Here is a 22,835-nt window from a genome sequence, read left to right as displayed (position 1 = left end):
AAGTTAAATAAAAAAACGAGTCGGGGTAAAATTGACATTTCACATACACATAAATCCCTCCTTTGTATGGGGGTAGATAATGTACTCCAGTCAAAAGCCCTAATCTTTATTCCTCGCGTCGCTCGCAACTCTCGAAGCTCGTACCTTTTCCTTTTCCTCAAATTTTCCCGAGAAAATCCGATTCCGAACGCAATGGGTTCGAAGTCGAATCCCGGCCATCCTCACTCAGGCGACGGCGCCAGCCCCGGGTACGTCTTCCCTCTCCCTCTGTATCTCTCTCTCACACACACCCACGCCCAATTTAGGTGTTTTCTGTTTGACTTTCGAGAAGATTGGATCTTTCTGAGAAAATAAGATTTTATTTTATCTTTGTCTTTTTTAGCTGGGTTTTTGTTTGATTCCTGTATTTTATCATTATTCAAGCATTGGGGCATCGTTTGCTGCGTTTCTTCACTTTTGCTAATTTTTGTGTAATATTTGATTCGTAATTCGCAGAAAGATCTTCATTGGTGGATTAGCAAAAGACACTACATATGGTATGTCCTCTTTTTTTTTTTTATAGTAAATGTTAACAATTTTTTTACCTTTTCGTTGTGTTCAGCGAAGTAAATTAGCAAGGTTGGATTTTTTTTCTCCTTTATAAGAAGTAAATTTAAATTCGGGTTCAGGCATTGTGCGGCGAAATTATGTGGCATGAAATTTAGTGAAGTACATAGAATGCTGATGGCGAATTTTTGGTTTTCTAATTGAATTTGGATGGTTTTAGATTATTTTTTAGCTTACTTGCCATATCTTCTGAGATACGAGATTTTGCTTGGTTAATTGACTTTGTATGGTTTTAGATTAAATTCGATTCATTGTTTTGTTATGTTACTGATGTGTTGCACTCTCTTTTGTTCTATTTACTTCGAATCAATAGCTACGTTTACCAAGCACTTTGGGAAATATGGAGAGATAGTGGACTCAGTGATAATGAAAGATCGCTTCACTGGTACCCCTAGGGGCTTTGGGTTTATAACCTATGCCGATCCATCAGTTGTTGATACAGTTATTGAGGAAACTCATGTTATCAATGGAAAGGAGGTAAATTAGATGTTTAAGTCTGCATCTTTGTCTGGTTTATTATAGATATATCTTGCTCATGGATTGCTGCTATTACTTTTTTTTACGCAATTTAATTTTATCTACGACTTTAATTATATGTGGATAATGCAGGTTGAGATCAAGAGAACCATTCCGAAAGGTCAAGGGCAATCAAAGGATTTTAGGACAAAGAAGATATTTGTGGGTGGCATTCCATCATCCGTCTCTGAGGGTATGCTTTTATGTTTTATCCTGCCTTCTGTGTTTTCAACTCGGAAGGCCGTTGGTTTCCAAATTAAGCTTGTATGCACTACCGTCTTCGTTCCTTTTACTTGGTTTGCTAAATTGTGCAGATGAGTTGAAAAGTTTCTTCTCTGAGTATGGGAAAGTGGTAGAACACCAGATCATACGAGATCATGAGACCAATCGGTCTCGAGGCTTTGGGTTTGTAATTTTTGACAATGAGGAAGTTGTAGATGAATTGTTATCTAAAGGAAACATGATTGATATGGCGGGTACCCAGGTGAGCTTGTTTAGATGGTCTCCGGGTAAACAGCATGTATACAAAATCCTTTTTGACATGGAGCATCAATGTTTGCATCCTCCTATTTTGTTAAATCTATGCATTAAAGGGTTGTTATCTTTCGTTTCCATTAGTTATTTTAATAATTCAAATTAGTTGTTTGGAACTAATTTTGGGTGGAGGTTGTTTCAGGTATAGGTCTTCTCAGGAGAGGGTGATCACAGTAGCTCCATTTCTAAAAACCTAGGTTAACTAAGTTGCTTTGTTGTAGGTGGAGATCAAGAAAGCTGAACCAAAGAAAGCCTCAAATCCACCATCTGCTCCTGCATATGGTAGCAATTCTAGGGCTCGTTCTTTTAATGATGGCTTTGGTGGATATGGCAGTTCTTATGGTGGTTTTGATGGAGGGTTTGGCCCTGGACCCTATAGGACACCAGGTGGTCTTGGTGGTAGATATGGTGGTGGTTATGGCTACGGTTATGGTAGCGATAGTGGCGAATTTGGCAGTGGTTATGGGAGTTTTGGCAGCAGTAGCTTAGGTGGCTATCGTGGTGAGTCTTCTCTTGGTTATTCTAGCCGCTTTGGACCATACGGTGGTGGTTATGGTGGGGGCTATGGTGCGAGTGGTTTAGGTGGTTATGGCCGAGGTGGTGAAGGCTATGGAAGTTACGGAGGTTCAAACTATGGTGGTGGTGGCTATGACTCTTATCCTGGTGCTACTTATGGTGGAGGAGCAGGTGGACCATATGGAAGGGGGGGATATAATAGTAGTAGTCGGTACCACCCCTATGGAAGGTAGAAATAGAAGGCGATAGTCGCTACCATCCCTATGCAGGATAGTGATGAAGGAATTTCGATGCAGTTGCTTAAGCTTTGCCCTAGAAGTTTCACACAGGTTGCTTAGATTTGTGTCTGGCACTCGGTTAGGCACTTTCTTGGAACTGCTAGAGACTCCCTATCGTTGCAGTTTGGGAAACTTTTATGGCCAGAAGAGTTTATTAGTCTATTTCTATGTTGTATGGTGTAGAAAAACTTTGTAGATTGAAACACTTGGTGTCTGCTACCAACGTCTTGTAGTGTCGTTTTGATTTAGTATGTTGTAGACTATAGTATCGTATTATGGAGTTTATTACAATCTAATTAGTGATCTAGATAGATGCTCCATGGTTTAATTTATCTGCTTAGCCGAGCCTGTGATGTTCGCGTTAGCATTTGGTCACTTATAATTTGATGCGTTGATACTAGTATTCGTGTTTCCTGTCCAGGCCTGTAGTTTGTATGTGCTCATTCATTAGGGTTCTTGTGATGAATATATAAATCACCAAGATACATGATTTTAATCTAGTTGAGACTTCAGGGGGCGTATGTTTTTTCGTTAAGATTCTTTACTATGTGAGCGATTTCCTCATTGTATTTATCATATTTGAGCTTGACAGTTTGTCCTAACTCTTTGTTTTCAAATTTCTTTTTGTGTTTCTGATGGCTGTGTATTTTTTATTGGCAATGAGATTCACTCGGGATCTTTGTGTCCAGAGCCGTGGACCGAGAGATCCGAACCGTTCAAGAGAGAGAGAGATTCGGACTGTTCAAGTGTTTGAATTTTTGTGAAGTGGGTATGTCTGGATCTATGGACACAGAGATCTTGAGTGGATGTCAATCCTTTCGATTGAACAATGTGATACATTTAACTTAGTAATTCCTTATATAATTATATTTACCCTCTTATCTCTGGCACTCTTTTTTTCTTGGCTGAGGCCATGTACCTTGTTATTTTTTTTTATTCTCTGGCCGAATGACGCCATGGTCCAAAATTCCTGCCGAGTGTCGAGTTAATTGCCTGGTGTGCTAGGCATGGTTATTTAGCATTGTGGATCTTGTTCCAAAGCATCCGTCGAAGACAGGATTGAACTTTGGCCAGTGGGCTAGGATGAAACTAGCCACAAGGCTGTTGTTACGTAGGCCCTCCGACTCGAGAAATTTTAGTGTAATCGGAACACAGTATTGTATAGAAAAACTAGTTAAAAAAAGAACTCTCAGACAAAAAGACAAGCCAATTTGGAAATTTCAATGTAATTGGAACACGGTATTGCACAGAAAGATGAGCTAAAAAAAGAAATCTAAGACAAAAACACGAGCCAATTTGGAAATTTCAATGTAATTGGAACACGGGATTGCACAAAAGGACGAGCCAAAAAAAGAAATCTAAGAAAAAAACACGAGCCAATTTGAAAATTTCAATGTAATTGGAAACGGTATTGCACAAAAAGATGAGCCAAAAAAAGAAATCTAAGACAAAAAGACGAGCCAATTTGGTTTAGAAAATAGAATCATATAGGTGACTTTAAAAAATAAGGAAAATTAATGAAAATAATTTGAAAACTTTGAGGTTTAACAATAAGGATAAAATAAATGGTAATGTGAATAGTAACATGATTGATTTTTTAGTGTAAAAATATGTTTTTTCGTTAAAATAAACAGTATCGAAACATTTTCGTTAAAGTTTCTTAAAAAATATTCTTTTTGTGGCCAAGAAAAACAATAAAATATTTTGTTTCATTAGACAAAATTTACAATTATGACAACAAAAATAAAAAGATGAAAATTAAAAATAAAAATAAAAACATTAGAAATATTCGCAGAACAACGTGCGGATCCTCGAACCTCACGAAACACTGAAAATTGGACTCTCTCTCCTCTTCTGCTCCCTCAGTCTCTCTCTCTCTCTCTCTCCTTTTCTCTTCTCTGTTGCCGGCGATTCAGCAAGTGAAGTCCATCACAGTGAGTGATGGGCGGCGAGTTACGCTACGAGATCGCACAAAATGCCTACATAAAGCTGGTGCTCCACGCTCTCAAGCACAAGACCTCTGCCGTCAACGGCATCCTCCTCGGCCGCGTCTCCCCCCAGAACGACGTCGTCGAGATCACCGACTCCGTCCCTCTCTTTCACTCCCACATCGGCCTCCTCCCCCAGCTCGAGATCTCCCTCATCCTGGTGGGTCCCTAAATCCCTTCTATCTCTCTCTCTCACCACTTTGTTCCTCTAGGGTTTCAGAAACTCCAATTTGGGGTTTTCCCGGGAGACAAATGGTGCCCTGTCTCTGTAATTTGATTAATTTGATTGTTGTGATTGAATTTGGACAGATAGAGGAGCACTTTGCTGCTAAAGGAGTGAGCATAGTGGGGTATTTCCACGCTAACGAGAGGTTCGACGATCACGAGCTCGGTGGCATCGCGAAGAATGTCGGCGATCACATTTATCGCTACCTTCCTCAAGCCGCAATTCTTTTGGTATGCAATTCATCAGTCCATCAAGTTCTGTTTGTGTTTTTTGTTAGTCTTTTTGGTATAGGTTCTTATTTTTGTCGACATTTTATCCATTTCTAGCTGGATAACAGGAAGCTTGAATCTTTGTCGAAGACTAAGGACCGTAGCCCGGTAGTGCAGGTCGGTATCTTTTACATTTTTCGGTTATGGAAAAGCATGTATCTTCGGTTTTTTATGATTTTATGATATGGTAAGTGTACGAGTATATTTGATTGGATGAACTGCTTGTAGTCTGGGTTTAGCTAAAAAGTCTGAGAATTCTATAGGTATCGGTTTTAATGCTTTTCTGGCTTTAAATTAGAGTACTGCTTTGGAATTGTTGACGATGGATGTTGATAAACGTGTGAAGTGAACTATATATGGCATGTAAGATGGTTTGGGAGCTAAAATTATGTAGTTTGTGCGTTTACGAAGTTTCTAACATGCTTTTTTCAACACTTCCAAGACTGGATGGATTGATGGTAGTCGTCTTACTCAAATATAATGAATTAAATAAGGGTAAACTCGACGATAAAGTTGTTTGTCAAGTGGAACACCACCCGTGTGATTGGAGGTCAGTCCTAACCTAAATATAAGGTAGATGAGGCTTTGGACCTTCTTGATTAACCCTCTTTTACAACTTAAGAGCGTAGAATGTATTCTCCTAGGTTGGGCTGGTCATGTTTCTTAGGTTAAGCTAGTAAAGTTTTTATTTTTTCGCGAACTGAGCTGACAAAGTTTTATTAGTCATATACATTGCCATATTTCTCTCCCTTGCTCCTTCTTCCTCCCTTCCTGTTGTGTAAATACACCATTTAGTTTTCTTTCTTAGTAAAGATATAATTTAGCGAATGTACATTTTTCTGGTTTCATAAGCTTTTGCTGAAATTTGGTAATACCATAATTCACCTACTTTCTACAAATATACGCAAGCATCAATCTTTTCCAGTTGCTTATTTATGCTGTATTCTACATTGTCTGTGAAAATCGTATTGTCCAGTTCCATTTTGTTCTCTTCATTTAAGTTTTAATAAAATCTCTGTTTACTTACTACATCTTGAAGAGGTGCTTTGGAGCATCTTTTTCGGACTCCTTACCTTATAGGGTTGGTTAAGGAATTTGCAATCGTCCTTAATGTTCTTCGAGTAAGGTCACATATGAAGTTCAATATTATTATCCTTTCGGACTCCATCTTCTTTGACATGTTTTTTGTCTTAATGTTAATCTAATCTCGTATTACATGGTTTGTTAGTTGCAGCATAGTTTTCCCTTGATTCTCCCTCCTAATCTCGTTCAAGTTTTTGACCTTTATTTTTCTACCTTTTGAAAAATCAGATCTACACGAAGGATGCGTCAAGGACTTGGAAGCTAGTTGGATCTGATGGAAACCAGTTGACCATCAAGGAGCCATCAGCAAATGTTGTTCTACTGGATTATATCTCAACTGAAAAATGGCAGGATGTTGTAGATTTTGATGATCACCTTGATGACATTAGCAAGTGAGTGCAATGCACCACTGTCCATGTTATCTTATCTTCAAGCAATTTTAGTATTGAAACTGATGTCGATTGGAATTGCGTATGACAGGGACTGGCTGAACCCAGAACTATTCAAGTAAAACCTGCCATCATCGTTGGCCTTTGGTATCGCAAATGGCTTCATGGTTAACTCAGTTTCTCAAGCTGGGTTTAAGAGGACACACGTGACTTACAAGAGAATTCAGATAGATTGACCTTACTTTCATTTCTTTCTTGTTTGTAAGAAATTTTCGAGATGTAAAAAACTGGATATCAGTTATCTTCTCATACTTTTTACCTTCGACACCAAAGGGTTTGAGTATGGTTGGTTGTAGTATTGGAACAATAGTGTCAATTCAGTTTTGCACCTGAAGTTATCTTTCCTTTGCATCAAATTATATTGTTGACGGGTTTACAATGTCATGTTGTTAGAATACTGGGTTGAAGAGTTTGTCGTGTACGTGTCGTTTTCTTGTAATATCCATTGCCTCAATGTGTCGTGTTGTGGCTAACTCGTTATCTTAATAGGTGATCTGATACTGGCTTGATTTGTTAGCGGGTCGTGTCGTTTCGTTTCGTGTTGGGTTAACGGATCATGCAAGAAATTTTTGTGCCTAATATCTAGATCTGGCAAATGATATCTTATTAGATTCTTAACCCGTGGTCTGATAGTGACTAGACTCGTTAAATTATTTTTAGCGGATGATCCAATAATGATCTGACTCATTAACAGGTTGACTCAAAATTTGTTATTCTCGTGTTGTTTCATGTCGGATCAACGGGTTGTGCTAGCAATTGTGAAGCCTAATAACCAGTACACACATCACATTAGTTATCCTTTTTTTTTATAGTACAACGATGTATTTTATACTAAGAGGAGAGTAAGTTCGGCTAAGCCACATAATGGGCAATCTAATTTAGTATCGAATTCGTCATCCACGAAATTCAAACCCAAGACCTCTTGCTTACAAGTGAAGAGGAATACCACTAGATCGTTATATCAAGTGGCATCACATTAATTATTATTCGTAAGGAAATTATAGTTCAAGTGGTAAAAAAACATTTACACCTGCACTCCAGTGTTAGGTTGGTGATGTCGGGTCTTGACATTTAACATTTCGTAGTCAATAGGCTCCCCCAATTTTGTGAACGAATTTCTGATACATCATAACGATATCATTAGTAGATAACATGTCAATAGCAATCGACGTTTTTAAAACCAAATGCCAAACCCCCGAAGCTTTAGAAGCGCCTTATATAAAACCCAAGGCCGACGCTTCAGAGAATCAGAAGTGAAGAAAAACCGTTGAAAGGCAACGACCTTTTGAAGAGTCTCAATGCTTTCAACGGTCACTTGCCTCCATCTTCCTCCTCTCAACCACAATACAGACTCTCACTCTCCCCAAACCCTCACAGCAACCCACCTCCTCCACAGCTTTGCCTCCCCATCCGAGCTCAAACAACTCCACGCCCACCTCATCAAAACCAACTCTCCTCTCACTTCCCTCCCTCCCTCTCGAATCGCCTTCGTTTGCTCTCTCAACCCCAGCTTCTCCTATGCCCGGAAACTCTTCCAACATCTTGAAACCCCCGAGACGGAAGCCTGGAACTCGTGCCTGAAAGCCTTCGCTGAAGGCAACGACCCCATTGATGCAATTCTGCTTTTTAACCAGTTGCAGAGCTTTTGTGTTTCGCCGGATAGTTTTACGCTTTCTTTCGTTCTGAAGGCGTGTACACGTTTGTTGGATGTTTCCAAAGGCAGAGGGATACATGGGTATGTAGAGAAACTTGGGTTTCAGTCGAATTTGTTTCTGATGAATATGATTCTGAATTTGTATACTTTGTGTGGCGGAGAGCGAGATGCGCGGTTGGTGTTTGATAAAATGCCGCAGAGGGATGTTGTGACGTGGAATATAATGATAACCCAGTTGGTAAAGAAGGGTGAAATTAAGGGGGCGTATGACTTGTTTTCGCAGATGCCCGGTAGAAGTGTGAGGTCATGGACGTTGATGATTTCGGGGTTTGTTCAATGCGGGAAGCCTAAGGAGGCTATTGGTTTGTTTTTGGAGATGGAAGAGGCTGGCGTGAGGCCAAATGAGGTGACCGTAGTGGCTGTTCTTGCTGCATGTGCTGATTTGGGGGACTTGGATTTGGGTAGGAGAATTCATGAGTACTCGAACCAAAGTGGGTTTAGCAGAAATGTTCGTGTTTCCAATACTTTGATTGAAATGTATGTCAAATGTGGATGCTTGGAGGATGCCTGTAAGGTTTTCGATGGGATGAAAGAGCGAACGGTTGTGTCATGGTCAGCGATGATTGCCGGGCTTGCCATGCATGGACAAGCTGAGGAAGCTTTGAGACTTTTCTCTGAGATGATTGAGGAAGGCATGGATCCGAATGATGTAACCTTTGTAGGACTGTTGCATGCTTGTAGCCACATTGGGTTTGTGGATCAGGGTCGTGAATTCTTCACCAGCATGACTAACGATTATGGTATAGTTCCTAAAATTGAGCACTACGGTTGCATGGTTGATCTTTTGAGTAGGGCAGGGCTCCTTCAAGAGGCTCACGAGTTTATCATTAACATGCCTATCAAGCCCAATAGTGTCGTATGGGGAGCTCTCCTTGGCGGATGCAAAGTTCACAAAAACATTGAACTGGCTGAAGAAGCAACAAAGCACCTTTCTGAATTAGATCCACTTAATGATGGATACTATGTCGTTTTGTCAAACATTTATGCAGAAGCACAACGATGGGAAGACACAGCAAGAGTGAGAAAGTTAATGAGGGATCGAGGTGTGAAGAAAACTCCCGGCTGGAGTTCAATCACACTGGATGGAGTAGTTTATGAGTTTGTTGCTGGGGATGAAACCCATCCGCAAGCTCAGGAGATTGTCCAAATGTGGGAGAAACTAGTTGAGAAAATGAAGCTGAAGGGTTATGTGCCTAACACCTCAGTTGTTCTGCTAGACATAGAAGAGGACCAGAAGGAAAAATTTCTCTATCGTCATAGTGAGAAATTAGCGCTGATTTTCGGGTTGATCAACACAGAACCTGGAACACCAATTCGAATTATGAAGAATCTTCGTGTTTGTGAGGACTGTCATGCTGCTTTCAAACTTATATCAGCAATTGTTGATAGAGAGATTGTTGTACGTGACCGGAATCGGTTCCATTGTTTCAAAGATGGTTCTTGCTCCTGCAAGGATTACTGGTAAGAGGATCTGGACTCCTAATTAAGAATATTATACGGTTCAACTAACATCATTTTCAATGACATTGAATATTGGATTATATGCCACATTTTTCAGTATTAAAGCATGGTTTGCATCTCTGGCTCCAAATTATGAAAAATAAACGAACTATTTGATTGCACAAGACTAAAACTAGTCTGCAAAGTAATTCAAACTAATTAACTAAACCGTGACATCTTTCCGAACCTGCCATGATGGTGAATGTCATCATCATCACCCTCTAGTCTCTATCCCTGGTGCTGTCGGACACTTGGCCGACGGACAATGGTCGTCTTGTTCCAGACCGCACCACTTTGGACCCATAATATCCCTGGATTGGTGGGTGACATATAGGATAACTGCTGTAAAGGCCACACCGGCATCCAAAGCAGCTGATAGGATGTAGTTATGCCTTGCCCAGCACTTCTTGTACTTTCTGTAAACATATAAGTTGAAGACTAGTCCAACTGCAAACCATAACAAATTGTTTACGGCTTTCGCTGGTGGCAAACAAGCGAAATCTGTTGCTAAGCTATGAAACGGTGGACCAGTCGAGGGCAAACGAGCCAATTCTGAGGCCCCTGAGGCCGGAACCAATCTGTTGTGCGGTGGAGTCCTTCCAAATCCAACAGACGAAGGAGAGTGCTGTTAGGGAAGGGAAGAAGAAGCTTGGGACAATGTAGTAAGCAAAGCTGCTTATGAAAACAATGAGGAAGAATTGCATCTAGTTCTGCCTCCTCTGGGTCTCTTCTCCCTTTCATGCAATGCCTGCTATTAATTCACATTTTATAAATTTAGTCAATTTGAGGAGCAGGAATCGAACACATAACTTCGGAAAGTAGGTTTAGATACTCTTAACTGCTTGAGCTATGTATGAGCCCATTTTGCTCAAATTGATCATATTTGAAATATGAGAAAGAGGATGGAAATTGAATAGGCACTTGAATAGAGAGACTTGAACCTTATAGAGTCAAAGACACAAATCTAACTTTGGAAAACATATATAACGGGATCCTTATATGCTATGATTGGAAATTTTTTGACATAATGTAAACTTGACATTAACGACTTCAACGTGTATATTTCCTATAGTATTGTGCATAACAAAACGTCACCCGTAACGATTTGGGGAGGGAAAAACTGAATATACTGGACCTCGAGTTTAGTCGTGAATGCTACTAACCATTTGAGTTGATAGCCCATTTGAGTTGCTAGCCCATTATTTAGTCGGTTCATATTTGATAATATTATGTTGTTACACTATCATGTCATTGTCGATTATATGCCGCTTATTTCAGAACTAAAAGTTTGTTTGCATCCACCAGTTTCAAATTATGAAAACTATAAACAACTTGTTTAATTACAGAAGACTAAAATCTCAGTTTGTAGCTGCAAAGGTGATTCAGACTAATCACTTAACTGTACAGATTCATATATTTCATTACCAATCTGCCAGAATTGACCTATATATATGATTTTGCACAATTACATTGTCACACATTTAGGGTTTAGAGTTTTGATTTTTGAATCATATCTTAGAGAACCGGACAGCCTTTGGCAACTACACCTGGCGCCGTGGGGCACTCGGCCAACGGACAATGGTCATCCGCTTCGAGACCCCACCAGCCGGGCCCCATAATATTCTTGGATTGAAGGGTGAAATACAGAAGAACTGCGGTGAAGGCCACACCAGCATCCAAAGCAGCAGATAGAATGTAGTTATGCCTAGCCCACCACCCCTTGTACTTTCTGTACACATAAAAGTTGAAGAAAATCCCAACTGAAAGCCATGTCAAGTAGTTCACAGCCCTAGCAGGCGGCATGGAGCCCGTTGCCCCTAGAATTATCGGCATGTTTATGAGCTTAATCCACTTCTGGTTGGGGAATTTTTTGGAGAGGAACCAAATCGGAACAGGTGCAAGCAAACCAATGAGGAAGAACCAGTTCATTTCCGGGTAGACACCTTTGCCTGCGAACATCCTGAGGGGGCCTATGACCCCCCATATGATTGAAGCATTGTAGAACACATCATCTCCTGGGCATGTCCACGGACTTCCCGTTGGCAGCTTCGCTGGATCACAGATGTACTCGATGCTTGTGATAAGCCACCAGGATGTGCCAAAGTAGACACTTGAAGCTACTAGCGTTCCAACTAACTGAAGAAGCAGATAAGGGGAAAAATAGGTACAAGTAATTAGTTATTTCACAAATAGGGTCCGTTTGAGGAGCTGAAAACTGAAATGGTTATCAAACCAACCGTTAGTTAATGCGATTAATGCAATTAAATTACCTGCACAACAAACATGGACTTAGGAGGGATCTTCATATAGTGGCCTAATTTGAAGTCACCAAGAAAATTGAGTGCCTGTGACATACTGATATATCCATAGGTCTTGAAAGCCACATTAGCAACAGGCTTCCCCGGATAAATGTACCCAATGAGTAGCTCCGTGATCACATTAAGCCCTGGTTGCTGCAGAACAAACATAATCAAACGAGAAATTGGAATTAATCTTGACATGCTTCGAAGAAAATTTATCTGCGTGAGATGAAAGTACCTGGTTCGTTGTGGCTTGAATAATGCCGATAGGTAAGGTGAAAAATAGGGCAATGCCGCAAGCCATTAAAACTCCCCACCATGGAAGTTGGAGCTGTTTTCCGAAACCTTCGCAAGTAAAGATAGCAAGAGCAACCATTGAAACAAGGATGATTTGAAACCACCATTGAGGCACTGCATCATAGTTCTTCTTCATCAGTCGGGTGTGGATGTCACCGATCTGATCTTTCACTGCACTAGTTGTCTTTTTCCACATCTTCCAGATTGTTCTGCTCATGTATATATGTCACACGAAAAAAATGCACAATGTATTAGCTCTAAAGTAATATTTGCTCAGTTGACGTTAAAAGTGAAGAGGTCGCACTTGGTGCGAGGGCAAGTGCCTTCGCCCATGAGCGGTAGGTCTCAGGTTCGAGACTTAGAAGCAGCCTCTCCATAAATGGGGGTAAGGCTAGCCGACATTCACCTCTCCCAGACCCTGCGTAAAGCGGGAGCCTTGTGCACTGGGTACGACCTTTTTTAGTTGACGTTAAAAGTGACGTTGGAAATGCGTTTAATTACCTTCCGTGGAAGAGAGCAACGTGCGAAATAGTAGCCGTCAAAGTGGCAAAGCTCAGTCCATAAGAGAAGGCAAAGAAGGTACTGAGATAGAGTTTACTGTAACCGTTGTACCCTACCATGTTAATGTCGAAATTTTTCTGATCCAGTACTCTGGAAATGTTATAGCTTTGGCCGGTGGAGTCGAAGGTGTGAGACGTAATGATCGGAAACTTTTGAGCATCATAGGCATTGTTCCAATAAGCAATGGGGGTAACAATGTAGACAATCAAGACAAAGCCGATTAAGATGTTAATGGTTGCGAATCCAGGCGTAGCTAAAGGGCTGCCTAAGAAACCGGCAACGGTGGACCAATCAAGGCCAAATGAGCCAATGCCAAGGCCATGCATGCCGGAACCAATCTGTTGCGCGGTGATGGAGTCCTTGTATATCCAGCAAACGAAGGAGAAAGCGGAAATGGAGGGGAAAAGAAAACTCGGAACAATGTAGTAAGCAAAGCTGCAGATGAAAACCATGAAGAAGAACTGCAGCCTGGTTCGGCCTCCCTTTGGTCTCTTTTCCTTTTCGTGCAGTGCCCTGCCATTCAAGTCATAAACGCTTCCATTAATTACAGAAGAATCGAAGAAATGCTGTTCAATTTTAAGTGGATAAACCGGTTCAATAAGATACCTGAAAAGAGAGACTTGAACAAGATTTGAAGGCCACCACATGTAAGGAGAGTCAACAAGGTATTTTCTGAAAAGGCCAGCCCATCCATACCCAAGCATCTGAAAAGTTTTCACACACATTCCAAAAAGTATGAATTCACAACACGGTTACACAGTTACCAAACAACACTTGTCACAAATTAGCAATTGGTGTCCAAATTTACCTGAGTGGTTTGTGCTAACAAGAAGGCAGCTGCAGGATGCATTGGTCTGTGGTAGAAAGCCATGACAATCGTGATAATGTTAACAGCGTAAACACTGTTCGATCCTGAGTTGGCAAATATAGTGATCAACACATGTTCTTTCAAGTTGAAAGGCCCCGGATTCAATGAAAAAGACCAATTTCTAAATGGAAGTCGGATTCTTCTCTTCGGAAGAGTAGCAGCCATCAGCTTCCCAAGAGGCAGGACAAGAATTTGCGCCGAGACTGAAGAAACGTAGAGCTGATTCTGGCGATACCCGAAAAACTGGTTGACAAATGCAAGAACTGAGCATGAAATGATCCCAAGAACCCATGTTCGAAACGTCAAGGTCGGCTCTGAAGGGTCATCCGTTATTGGAACTGTTAGCCTCACTTGCTCTATTGGGCTGTCATTCACTTCATCATCTGATGCATCAACAAAATTGGCAACAATATTGCAGATTAAAATTTGCAAAAACTACTTGTTCTTGGAAGATTTTGCTAAAAATATATAGATCCCATTTCTTCAAACTTAAGAAACATTTCAAGAAAGTGAAAATTCTCATGGCTCTCAACCCTCTCTCTCTTTGACATCTGTTCAAGAACACATTTTTGGCAACTGCATATAGATTTTTTACATAAAAATGCAAATTTATATACCAAAATTGAAGAAAGAAAAAATTCATAACTCCCTGAAATCTAATATAATCTTTGACGTTTTCCAGTTTTGCATAAACATGTTGAGATTAATAAATCAGATAAGATTAATTACTACTGGGTTAATCAGAGGGACTTACCAATTACATCAACATTTGATTGCAGCTTTCCTTCATGAGGAACTCCATCCTCTACATAAGTACCCATCTCTCTCTCTCTCTCCCCTTATACTAAGAATGCCCAATGCAAACCCCTCAATGGCTGCAAACTCAAAACACCAATTTCACAAAGATGCAAACTTTCTTCTTTGTTTGGTCAAATTTTGCAGTTCACAAGCTTGAAATGGAGAATTTAGAAATAAAAAAACCAATGCTGGTAGTTTCTTTTTCAAGAAACCGTATATTCTTCTTTTCTTTTGCCCTCAGTTTTCTGGTGTGTGTGTAATTTTGATGATGGTTATTGTGTATATATAGCATGAGTAACTTGATTAAAAAATGGACTTGCACACAGTGGATTTTGGAAGGCTTCTAAATATATGTTCTTGGGCGTGCAGGAATCTTGGACAAATCTTCATGTGCAGTGCAGGACATGACTGCTTCTTTGTTTTTTCCCCTAAAGATTAATACAAACAACTTACAACCCAACAAACAAGAAATTTTTCGGTGGAATTCAGGCGTAATGTTATCAGTTTATTCATTTTATAACAATTGTCTTATATCTCATCAATAACATATTAAAATTATTTGCTCATTCATTTTATCACATGTGAATTAGTAATACAATTCTCCTCATGCCCCTAAGAAACAAGCTTCAATACGAGCATCTCGACCATGTCCCACCTACTGGTTTGTGGCAACCTCATTGAATACTCTCTCCTCTAACCTCATATTGTCACGCTAGAAAACTTGTCTGTGAAAAAAAAAAAATAAAGTAAGAAAAAGTTGACATATAGGATTGTGGATATCTCGTCCAAAAAAACGGATTGTGAATATCTGCAGTGAACATTATTGATTTTGTCCAAAATAATGCATGTGAAAGATGGACAGTGGAGCAGACGTGTGATGACAATGAGAGCTAGATATGGACTCCAATTTTGGGGAGAGGACAGCTAATTGAAATAAAAAAATGCAAAATTAAAATCAAAGGTGGTTGGAAAATTGAAATTATTATGGGGACTAATTGAGAGCTACTTATAACTTCCAAGTCAATAGCTTCGGAAGATGGGAATAATAATTAGCTACTACAGTTTGAGGAATTGAGATTTTTTCCGCCAGATTTCTACGTAGTGGACGGATCTGGATATTTATACTATTTATTTTAAATTTTATGATTCTCATTAGTCTATTTCACTGACTTATCTTACATAAATTAAGAGTTCAAAACTCATTTTCTCTTTTTCCAATAATCCAAATTTTCAAATCTTTGAACTCCAAACACAATGATCCATAAAGGATGTGAGAATTGAAATTTGAGGTGTGAATATTCAAACGTGGAAGCTTTCTTGCCTATCATTCCATGACACATGGGAAGGAAGGGAAGGGGGATTGTCATACTTTATCTAGAAGGACATATAAATATATGCCACTTTATTATTATTTTTTTGACCATTGTCACATTCACTAGCTTCAAATAATGCATGAATAAATTATTTTTTATGCAAATTAATGCAGACTAGTTCACTATATACAGTTTTAACTTGATTTTATATAGCATATACAATTTAAGTTAGGTGGCAAAAAAGTACAACTTAAGAACTATTTAGTATAGTAATTTCAAGTTTCAGTATTTGGAGTGCAAATTTTATGGACGATACGTATTTTACTAAAGGTATGTTTGGAAGTACTTTTAGACCGATAAAAAATATTCTTTGACAAATTTAATGGGTTGTTGATTGCGTTTTGACAAAAATACTTAAAATTGCTTATAAGTCCTAAAAGTAGTTTCTAAAAAGCATTTAGGACCTTCTTTCGAAAGCCTTGAAGTGGTTTCCATAAAGCACTAAGAATACATGGAAATCGGAATTCTTCCAACAAAAGCACTTCTAACCAAAGCATTTCGTATAAAAACAATCTCAAAGAAGCCTAGCTCAATGTTAAATCAGATTTTAGCTTGGTCACTGAATTAGGTACATTACTATGATAATGCACGTACGTAGGTAGATAACGTATAATAATGTACCTAACAAAGAACCAAAATCAAAATCTAATCAACGCAAGTTTCATCTTACTTGACGAGAGCAATATAAAAACTGTTCACAATGTTCAATTATTATTATCAATACAAAGATATACTTACATCAACGAGCGTAGGAATAAATTGATTTTGAACTTATTATCCACGAGATTCGAACTTAATAGTCTTCTCACTTATCAATGATGAAGAATTTCACTATACCGTAATACTAAATGACAATTATAAAGAATTATATTTACTAATCTGCCATGCTGTTCACCATCAACAAGAGAAATTAAAATGGGATATAATTTTAAAAAATTGCATGTTGGCATATACTGCCGTCATATACAGTTTCTTGTTCTTTCCTTTGGCCACTTCCCCTTCGTGCCATTCGAACTTATTACTAACTAATTCAAGATCTGAATTGAAAGAATCCTTCCCTCGCCGGCCTCGCCGGCTACTTGGCTAGAGAGACCCCAACCTTCACGTAGCATGCATGTCATTTTTCTATTTTCTTAATTTAGACGAAGAATATTTTTCTGCATTATTTATGTACACATCCCATTTGGTTCTTTCTTGTATCTTTTATTGTTAAATTTATTATCAATTTTCCCTTAGTTTATGCATTACAGAATCTCTGCAATTGAGGAATAAAGCAATGCCGGTACGTAGTTTATTGACAAATAAACCAATGGTTTGGCTTTTAGTTTTAAACGCAGTTTTTGCGGTACACAGGCCATCTACATTTGATTGTGAGCAAAAGAAAAATAAATAATCCAAATTCGAAAGCAACGTGATGTCTCAGTTGTAAAAGTACTTAATATTAGATGGAGAAATTAGGTTCACATCATTCTTTTTACTACTCCATTGATTAAAATCTTATTCATTTTCAATTTTTGATCAAGGTTCTTGGGTATTAATAACATCATTAATTATTTGAATAATAAAATATTTTATTTTTAAATAAAAATGTTAAAATTAGTATATTTATATTTATGGTTAAATTTTTTATCATATATTTTTATTGTTAGTTTGTACCTATTTTTAATTTGTACCCATATATTAGTTTCTTTTTGTGCCCATATTTTTTAAAGTTTTATTTGTGTTTGTACCCATGTGTATACCGTCATGTGACATTGTATATTTAATCAATGATAGAAAAATTACATATGGTATACTTATGTTTTATGCCTAAACTTTGTATCATATATTTATATATTTAGTTTGTACCCACTTTTAATTTGCAACATTTTTTTAAATTTGTAGTATTTTCTTTTTAATTTTATTTTGTACCCATGTATTAATTTCTTTTAGTGCCTATATTTTTTTAAAATTCATTTGTACTCATAATTTTTTAATCTTTTATATGTACCCTAATTTATTTATAATGTACCCATTCTTCTTTATTAATGTACCACTTTGCTATATATGAAATGTACCAATTTTTTTAACACTATGGATACATTCTTTTTCCATTTATTATTTCTTATTTTTACATAGTTTTTATTCATTTATTCAATCAAAATGTTTGAATTTTTTTATTGTAACCGTTTATAATAGTATTATAATGAGGGATTTTAAATTTATAGGATTATAAATCTCATAAAATATCAAACAATTAATGTCAAAACTATAAAAATATTAATATTAATTGTAATATAATGAGGTACAAAGTCAAGGGACTTTGATCAAACTTTGAATACCATTAAGGTTTTAATAAAAAAATGTTAAGGATTAGGGACCGCATCCAAAGTATCTCATATTAGATATAAACAAAAGGATTAATTAAGCTTCTTTTAAGTGTTTGAGTGTACGTAAGCAACATATACCACTACTTTTAATGCTCTTTTATTATTGCTGCAATATTGGGCGGGAGAAAATGAGTGTAACCACAACATCTGGCCGGGGTATATTACATCTTGTGGTTGGACTACCTGCCATTTAGCTCCTACTTTGGAGCTCAAAACTATTTGCATATTTGTGTGATCCTTTAACAGGTAACTTTCGTTGCGTCAAAGGGAGAAGTTATAACAAACTATTTTTGCTTCGACCATTGGAAATGCTTGAACAAGAGTATATAATATATGTCAACTAGGGGGAAAATAAACAATGGAAAAGGTTTTAAAAATATTTTTTTTAACCCTTTAAAGACTATTAGATTATCCTTTTATTCTCAGATCCTTGAGAACATGATTAAAGTTGGGGATTTGAGCCCTACACAAGAGAGGTCGGTATATTTTAACCTCTAAACAAAGCGGTCAAATGTAACATGTGGATCAAAGAAAGAATAAAGCATCCAAATTATTTATAACTCAAGCCACTCAGTATTACGGTATGGTAATATTTATCTTCACTTGTAAGTAAGAGGTCTTAGGTTCGAATCTCGTGGATAGCGAGACACTAGCCAACTGAGAATTATTTCACTAGACCTAATGACCAAATTAAGACCTTAAAGAATAATTAAATTCTATTAGATTGTTCATCAATTCTAATCTAAATTAATGCATGAGGGAAAATTGAGAAAACTCCACTATGTTCTTGATGCAATTCATATGCTTCTTAGAGTAGCCATCCCTTGCAACAATTTTAAACAATCATAAAATATAGGTGTGTGGAACGAGTGCAAGTGGTGGATTACTCAGGAGGTTATAGACTTCCTCTTTAACACATTACATTATGAGTTCAAAATTTCCCTCTCCTTTTACTATAGAATAGTATAAAATATCACTTATACTTAAAATGTATATTAAACGAATTCATTAACGTACCATGTTTGTCTTCTTACACTCATATTTGAATTTTCGTTTCCATAGATTAATGTACAGTAGGTTAAAAGCAAACAGCTGGAGTTGTCACTTTTCAATTTCATCTTCAACTTTGGGGCCCTACTTATCATAATCAAATGTTTAATTCATGAATTTTAGATTTTTGGTAGTAAAGGATGGGTGAGGTGAGTGTTATATTTTATGAATATGAATAGAATACTTTATATTATTGGAGACGCCGTACAATTTAAGGGTTTGCATTATATTATTTATTTTTAGCCGGTTCTACATTATTGGACTAGTTGGCCATATGCCAGGTTCGATTCCAATACCAAGAAAGCAAATGGCCATATGCCCCATTTATTTATGAGTGATATTATTTACACTTAAAGGGTGGAGAAGTATGCTAACTTAGCTCTCACTTTTTAAATGGTGTTCAAATATGCAACTAGTACCAAGTAGCCAATAATAATAATAAAGAAACATTAGTATCCTTTCTTAGTTACTTATGTTTATTAACAAAGACCTTATTAGTTTTCTGATTTTAATCGAAGTTCCTAGCATTAATGTATCAATAATTTACATGTTAGTTACATAATTGTTTAAAATAAAAATTAGTAATTGATATAAGGTTTTAATCCTCACACCTTTATTAAACTCCTAATTAATTTTCAATAATATACGTGAAATGTACCAATTTTTAAATATGATTATATAAAATTCATTCAATTTTTTTCTAATCCATCTTGAAACTTATATGGGTACATTCTTTTTTATTGATTTGAGAATGTATCAATGTCAAATTTAATCGAAGAAATTTACTTATCTTATTAAGCCTAATATATATATATATATATATAAGGCTAAAATGATTTGAAATCAATAGAAATAATCATTGAGTTTGTCCACCATCAATCATTTTACTCATTCTATGAAAAATCTCCATTAAATAAGGCTAAAATGATAAAAACTAGCCTCAAATTTTGTCAAATCAATTGGCCCATTGTTTATTAAATTAAAAATATTTTTGTTATTTTGGCCTTTATTTAATATAATTTTTCATGGAATGACCAAAATGATTGATGGTGAACAAACTCAGATGACACTTCTATTAATTTCATATCTCAATTACCAAAGTGGTGAGTTATGCAAATCTTCATTTCAATTAAAAAGTTTTTTTATTTTTTTATATTTATATTTGGCTAATTGTTGGTTGTTTGCTACCAGTGAGTAGGAGTTGAAATCTTCTGCACCCAAAAGCCTCTGTGGCTCCCCTGTGGCCCCTCTCAGGATTGGACACTTGTCCGCTACTTACTTCACTTTTAAACACCATTAACTCTCTGATTGAGAATCTCGCTGTATGCTTCCAGATCCCCGATGCTACAAACCCACTTCACAGAGACCCGCCATAGACGTGAGGTGCGCGGCTGCCCGTCGAAGTTACGAGAAATCGAAGCCCTCCGCAGCCATTGATGGGGCTTTTCCCAGTATATCCTTTCGCGCTTTAATCTTTGTACAATTACAAAACCATCACTTGGAAGAAGAAGACTTTTGGTGTTGGGAGGATAATGATCACGGTGGCGACGACCGTCCGATGCTTGGAAGCCATGTGCTATAAGTTTGGAATTTGAAAGGAAAGCTGTGGTAGATAGGTTGTAGGGGTGAAGATGGCAGGGAAGGGAGGAAGGAGGAGGCGCTATGGTTTCTGTGGGTTGAGAGGTAGAAGAGGGTAAGATTGAGAAAGCTAGAGCGCGATGGAGATGGATCCATTTTTTTATTTATTTTTTAATCCTTTTCAGAGTTAACAGTGTTAAACTAGAGTTAGTAGTTGATTGGTGTCAAATTCTAAGAACGGCGATAGAGAGGAGAGATTTTTCAGTAGGATCGTCACACAAGGTAGTACATCATGTGTCCCTATACAAATGGTGGGTTATGTGTATTAAAAAGGTTAATAACTTAAAAATAAAATTTCCTACCATTTGCATAAAAATACGTGATGTACCATTCGTATTCCCTTTATAACTAAAAATTTCTCCACAAGGAGGTCATAGAGGCTTTTGGGTGCAGAAAATTCCAACTCGGTGAGTATTGAGTAGTGAGCACAGAGAGTGTTAGCTGTCAAAACGTTATCCCTTTGTGGCAAAAACAAAGTGAGGCAGATTGTCTGCCCTTTTGTATGGGATGCTCTTCCCATTCCTTCATATTTGTGCGGTCACAGTTAAGCCATGTTAATATTTTATATTCTTATTAATTTTTATCTTATAATCTGTATAAAAAAATTAATATAAAATATTAACGTAACTTAACCGCAACCGCACAAAATAAGAAGGGATGAGAATGACATTTAAACAGAATGACAGACAATCTACTTCCAAACAAAGTGGTTGAAGGGATCGAGAAGATATGATGATGTTTTAAATTTTCCGCCAAAAAGTGATCTTGCATTGGTGTTGGTGGAATAGATGATTGGTTTAAGATACGATGTCAACGATGACAATGATTGCCTTTACTTCTTGATGATGAGCCTACTGGGCCGCAACGCTTGGAGTTTGGTAATCTGTCCCCTTAAAAGCTGAAAAGGTTATCATTTAATTCTTCTTACCTACTTGCTCCCACCAAATGGGTGACATTGTTTGGGGACTCTCAATATTTAAGATGGTTCAAAATTTCTTTTGACTTTAGTAAAGGAAACGTCATATGTATGGAAATATGATGCAACCGTGACGGTGAGTTTGGGAAGAACACTACTTATGTGCACGTTGATAGTTCCATTGTTCATTCAGTTGTGATTAATACATTTTTAGTATATACATGTTATAATAAGAATCTCTCACTTAAGCAATCATCATTTAAAGCTCACTACTACACCAAAAATCAAACAAACCTAATGATTAAACAAAAACTCTATTATTGGTCCACAATTAATATTACTTTAGTCTAAAGTAAGGTTTTCAATTGCACTGTTCCGATGAATACTGTTTTGGGATAAATTTTGAGTTATTTACAAAATTGCCACCGCCTCTTCGTTGACGTTTAGTTGGAAATAACGATTTATTTATGAAATTATCACCGCTTTTCCACAGTGAAAGGGCGCCCATGCGTCAATCATCGTGAGTTGCTCTGTTCTGTTCGTTTCCATTCCCTTTTCTTGGGGATCTTATGGATCCCGTGATTGTGACCGTTCATTGTACATCGTGCGGTCAGAAATCATTTCAAAATTTAAAATTTAAAATTAAATACAAATACTATTTAACAAAAATTGACCGCATGATATATAATGAACGGGTCACAATCACGGGATTCCTAAGATCCCAAGAAAAGGATCTGGTGATGATCTTTGAAGGACGATTGCGCCGCTAATGCGATCCCTCTTCCCAACGTGACCAGCCACATCGTCACCAAGGTCATCGAGTACGGCGAGAAGCATGTCGAGGGTTGAGACGGCGATAGCACCGACGTTGGCAAGAGCGCCGATTAGGCTCTCAAGAAGTTGGACGGACTTCATCAACGAGATCAAAGTTGATCAGAATGTTCTCTTTGATCTTATCTTAGTGAGTATCGTGACCCCAACTCTTT

At 37.6% G+C, this 22,835-nt stretch overlaps 4 protein-coding genes across 5 annotated transcripts; 3 read left to right on the top strand and 1 right to left on the bottom strand.

Annotated features, from left to right (window-relative positions):
* Positions 1–77: 77 nt before the first annotated feature.
* Positions 78–2,950, top strand: LOC126589391 (heterogeneous nuclear ribonucleoprotein 1-like). Of its 2 annotated transcripts, XR_007611829.1 has the most exons (7): positions 78–248; positions 496–536; positions 920–1,083; positions 1,216–1,315; positions 1,437–1,606; positions 1,878–2,698; positions 2,732–2,950. XR_007611829.1 is itself a non-coding variant. In XM_050254669.1 (6 exons), the coding sequence occupies exons 1-6, from the start codon at positions 193–195 to the stop codon at positions 2,403–2,405; spliced, it is 1,059 nt and encodes a 352-aa protein (XP_050110626.1). In that variant the 5' UTR covers positions 78–192; the 3' UTR covers positions 2,406–2,950. The 2 variants fall into 2 exon arrangements, 1 of the variants encoding a protein (XP_050110626.1); XM_050254669.1 differs by having other exon boundaries at positions 1,878–2,950.
* A 1,295-nt stretch (positions 2,951–4,245) lies between these two features.
* Positions 4,246–6,844, top strand: LOC126589392 (ER membrane protein complex subunit 8/9 homolog). Its single transcript, XM_050254670.1, has 5 exons — positions 4,246–4,598; positions 4,748–4,894; positions 4,991–5,050; positions 6,245–6,408; positions 6,497–6,844. The coding sequence occupies exons 1-5, from the start codon at positions 4,392–4,394 to the stop codon at positions 6,525–6,527; spliced, it is 609 nt and encodes a 202-aa protein (XP_050110627.1). The 5' UTR covers positions 4,246–4,391; the 3' UTR covers positions 6,528–6,844.
* Positions 6,845–7,627: 783 nt separating this feature from the next.
* LOC126588851 (pentatricopeptide repeat-containing protein At5g66520-like) lies at positions 7,628–15,043 on the top strand. The gene is made up of 2 exons (XM_050253997.1): positions 7,628–9,640; positions 14,873–15,043. The coding sequence occupies exons 1-2, from the start codon at positions 7,764–7,766 to the stop codon at positions 14,940–14,942; spliced, it is 1,947 nt and encodes a 648-aa protein (XP_050109954.1). The 5' UTR covers positions 7,628–7,763; the 3' UTR covers positions 14,943–15,043.
* LOC126588848 (oligopeptide transporter 1-like) lies at positions 10,992–14,751 on the bottom strand. Its single transcript, XM_050253995.1, has 7 exons — positions 14,460–14,751; positions 13,646–14,088; positions 13,444–13,541; positions 12,778–13,350; positions 12,218–12,485; positions 11,950–12,132; positions 10,992–11,815 (listed from the first exon to the last, which is right to left on the bottom strand). The coding sequence occupies exons 1-7, from the start codon at positions 14,524–14,526 to the stop codon at positions 11,195–11,197; spliced, it is 2,253 nt and encodes a 750-aa protein (XP_050109952.1). The 5' UTR covers positions 14,527–14,751; the 3' UTR covers positions 10,992–11,194.
* Positions 15,044–22,835: the final 7,792 nt, after the last annotated feature.

The sequence above is a fragment of the Malus sylvestris genome, chromosome 11 (assembly GCF_916048215.2).
Source record: "Malus sylvestris chromosome 11, drMalSylv7.2, whole genome shotgun sequence".
Taxonomy (NCBI): domain Eukaryota; kingdom Viridiplantae; phylum Streptophyta; class Magnoliopsida; order Rosales; family Rosaceae; genus Malus; species Malus sylvestris.
This window is presented reverse-complemented; position numbering and strand designations above follow the sequence as displayed.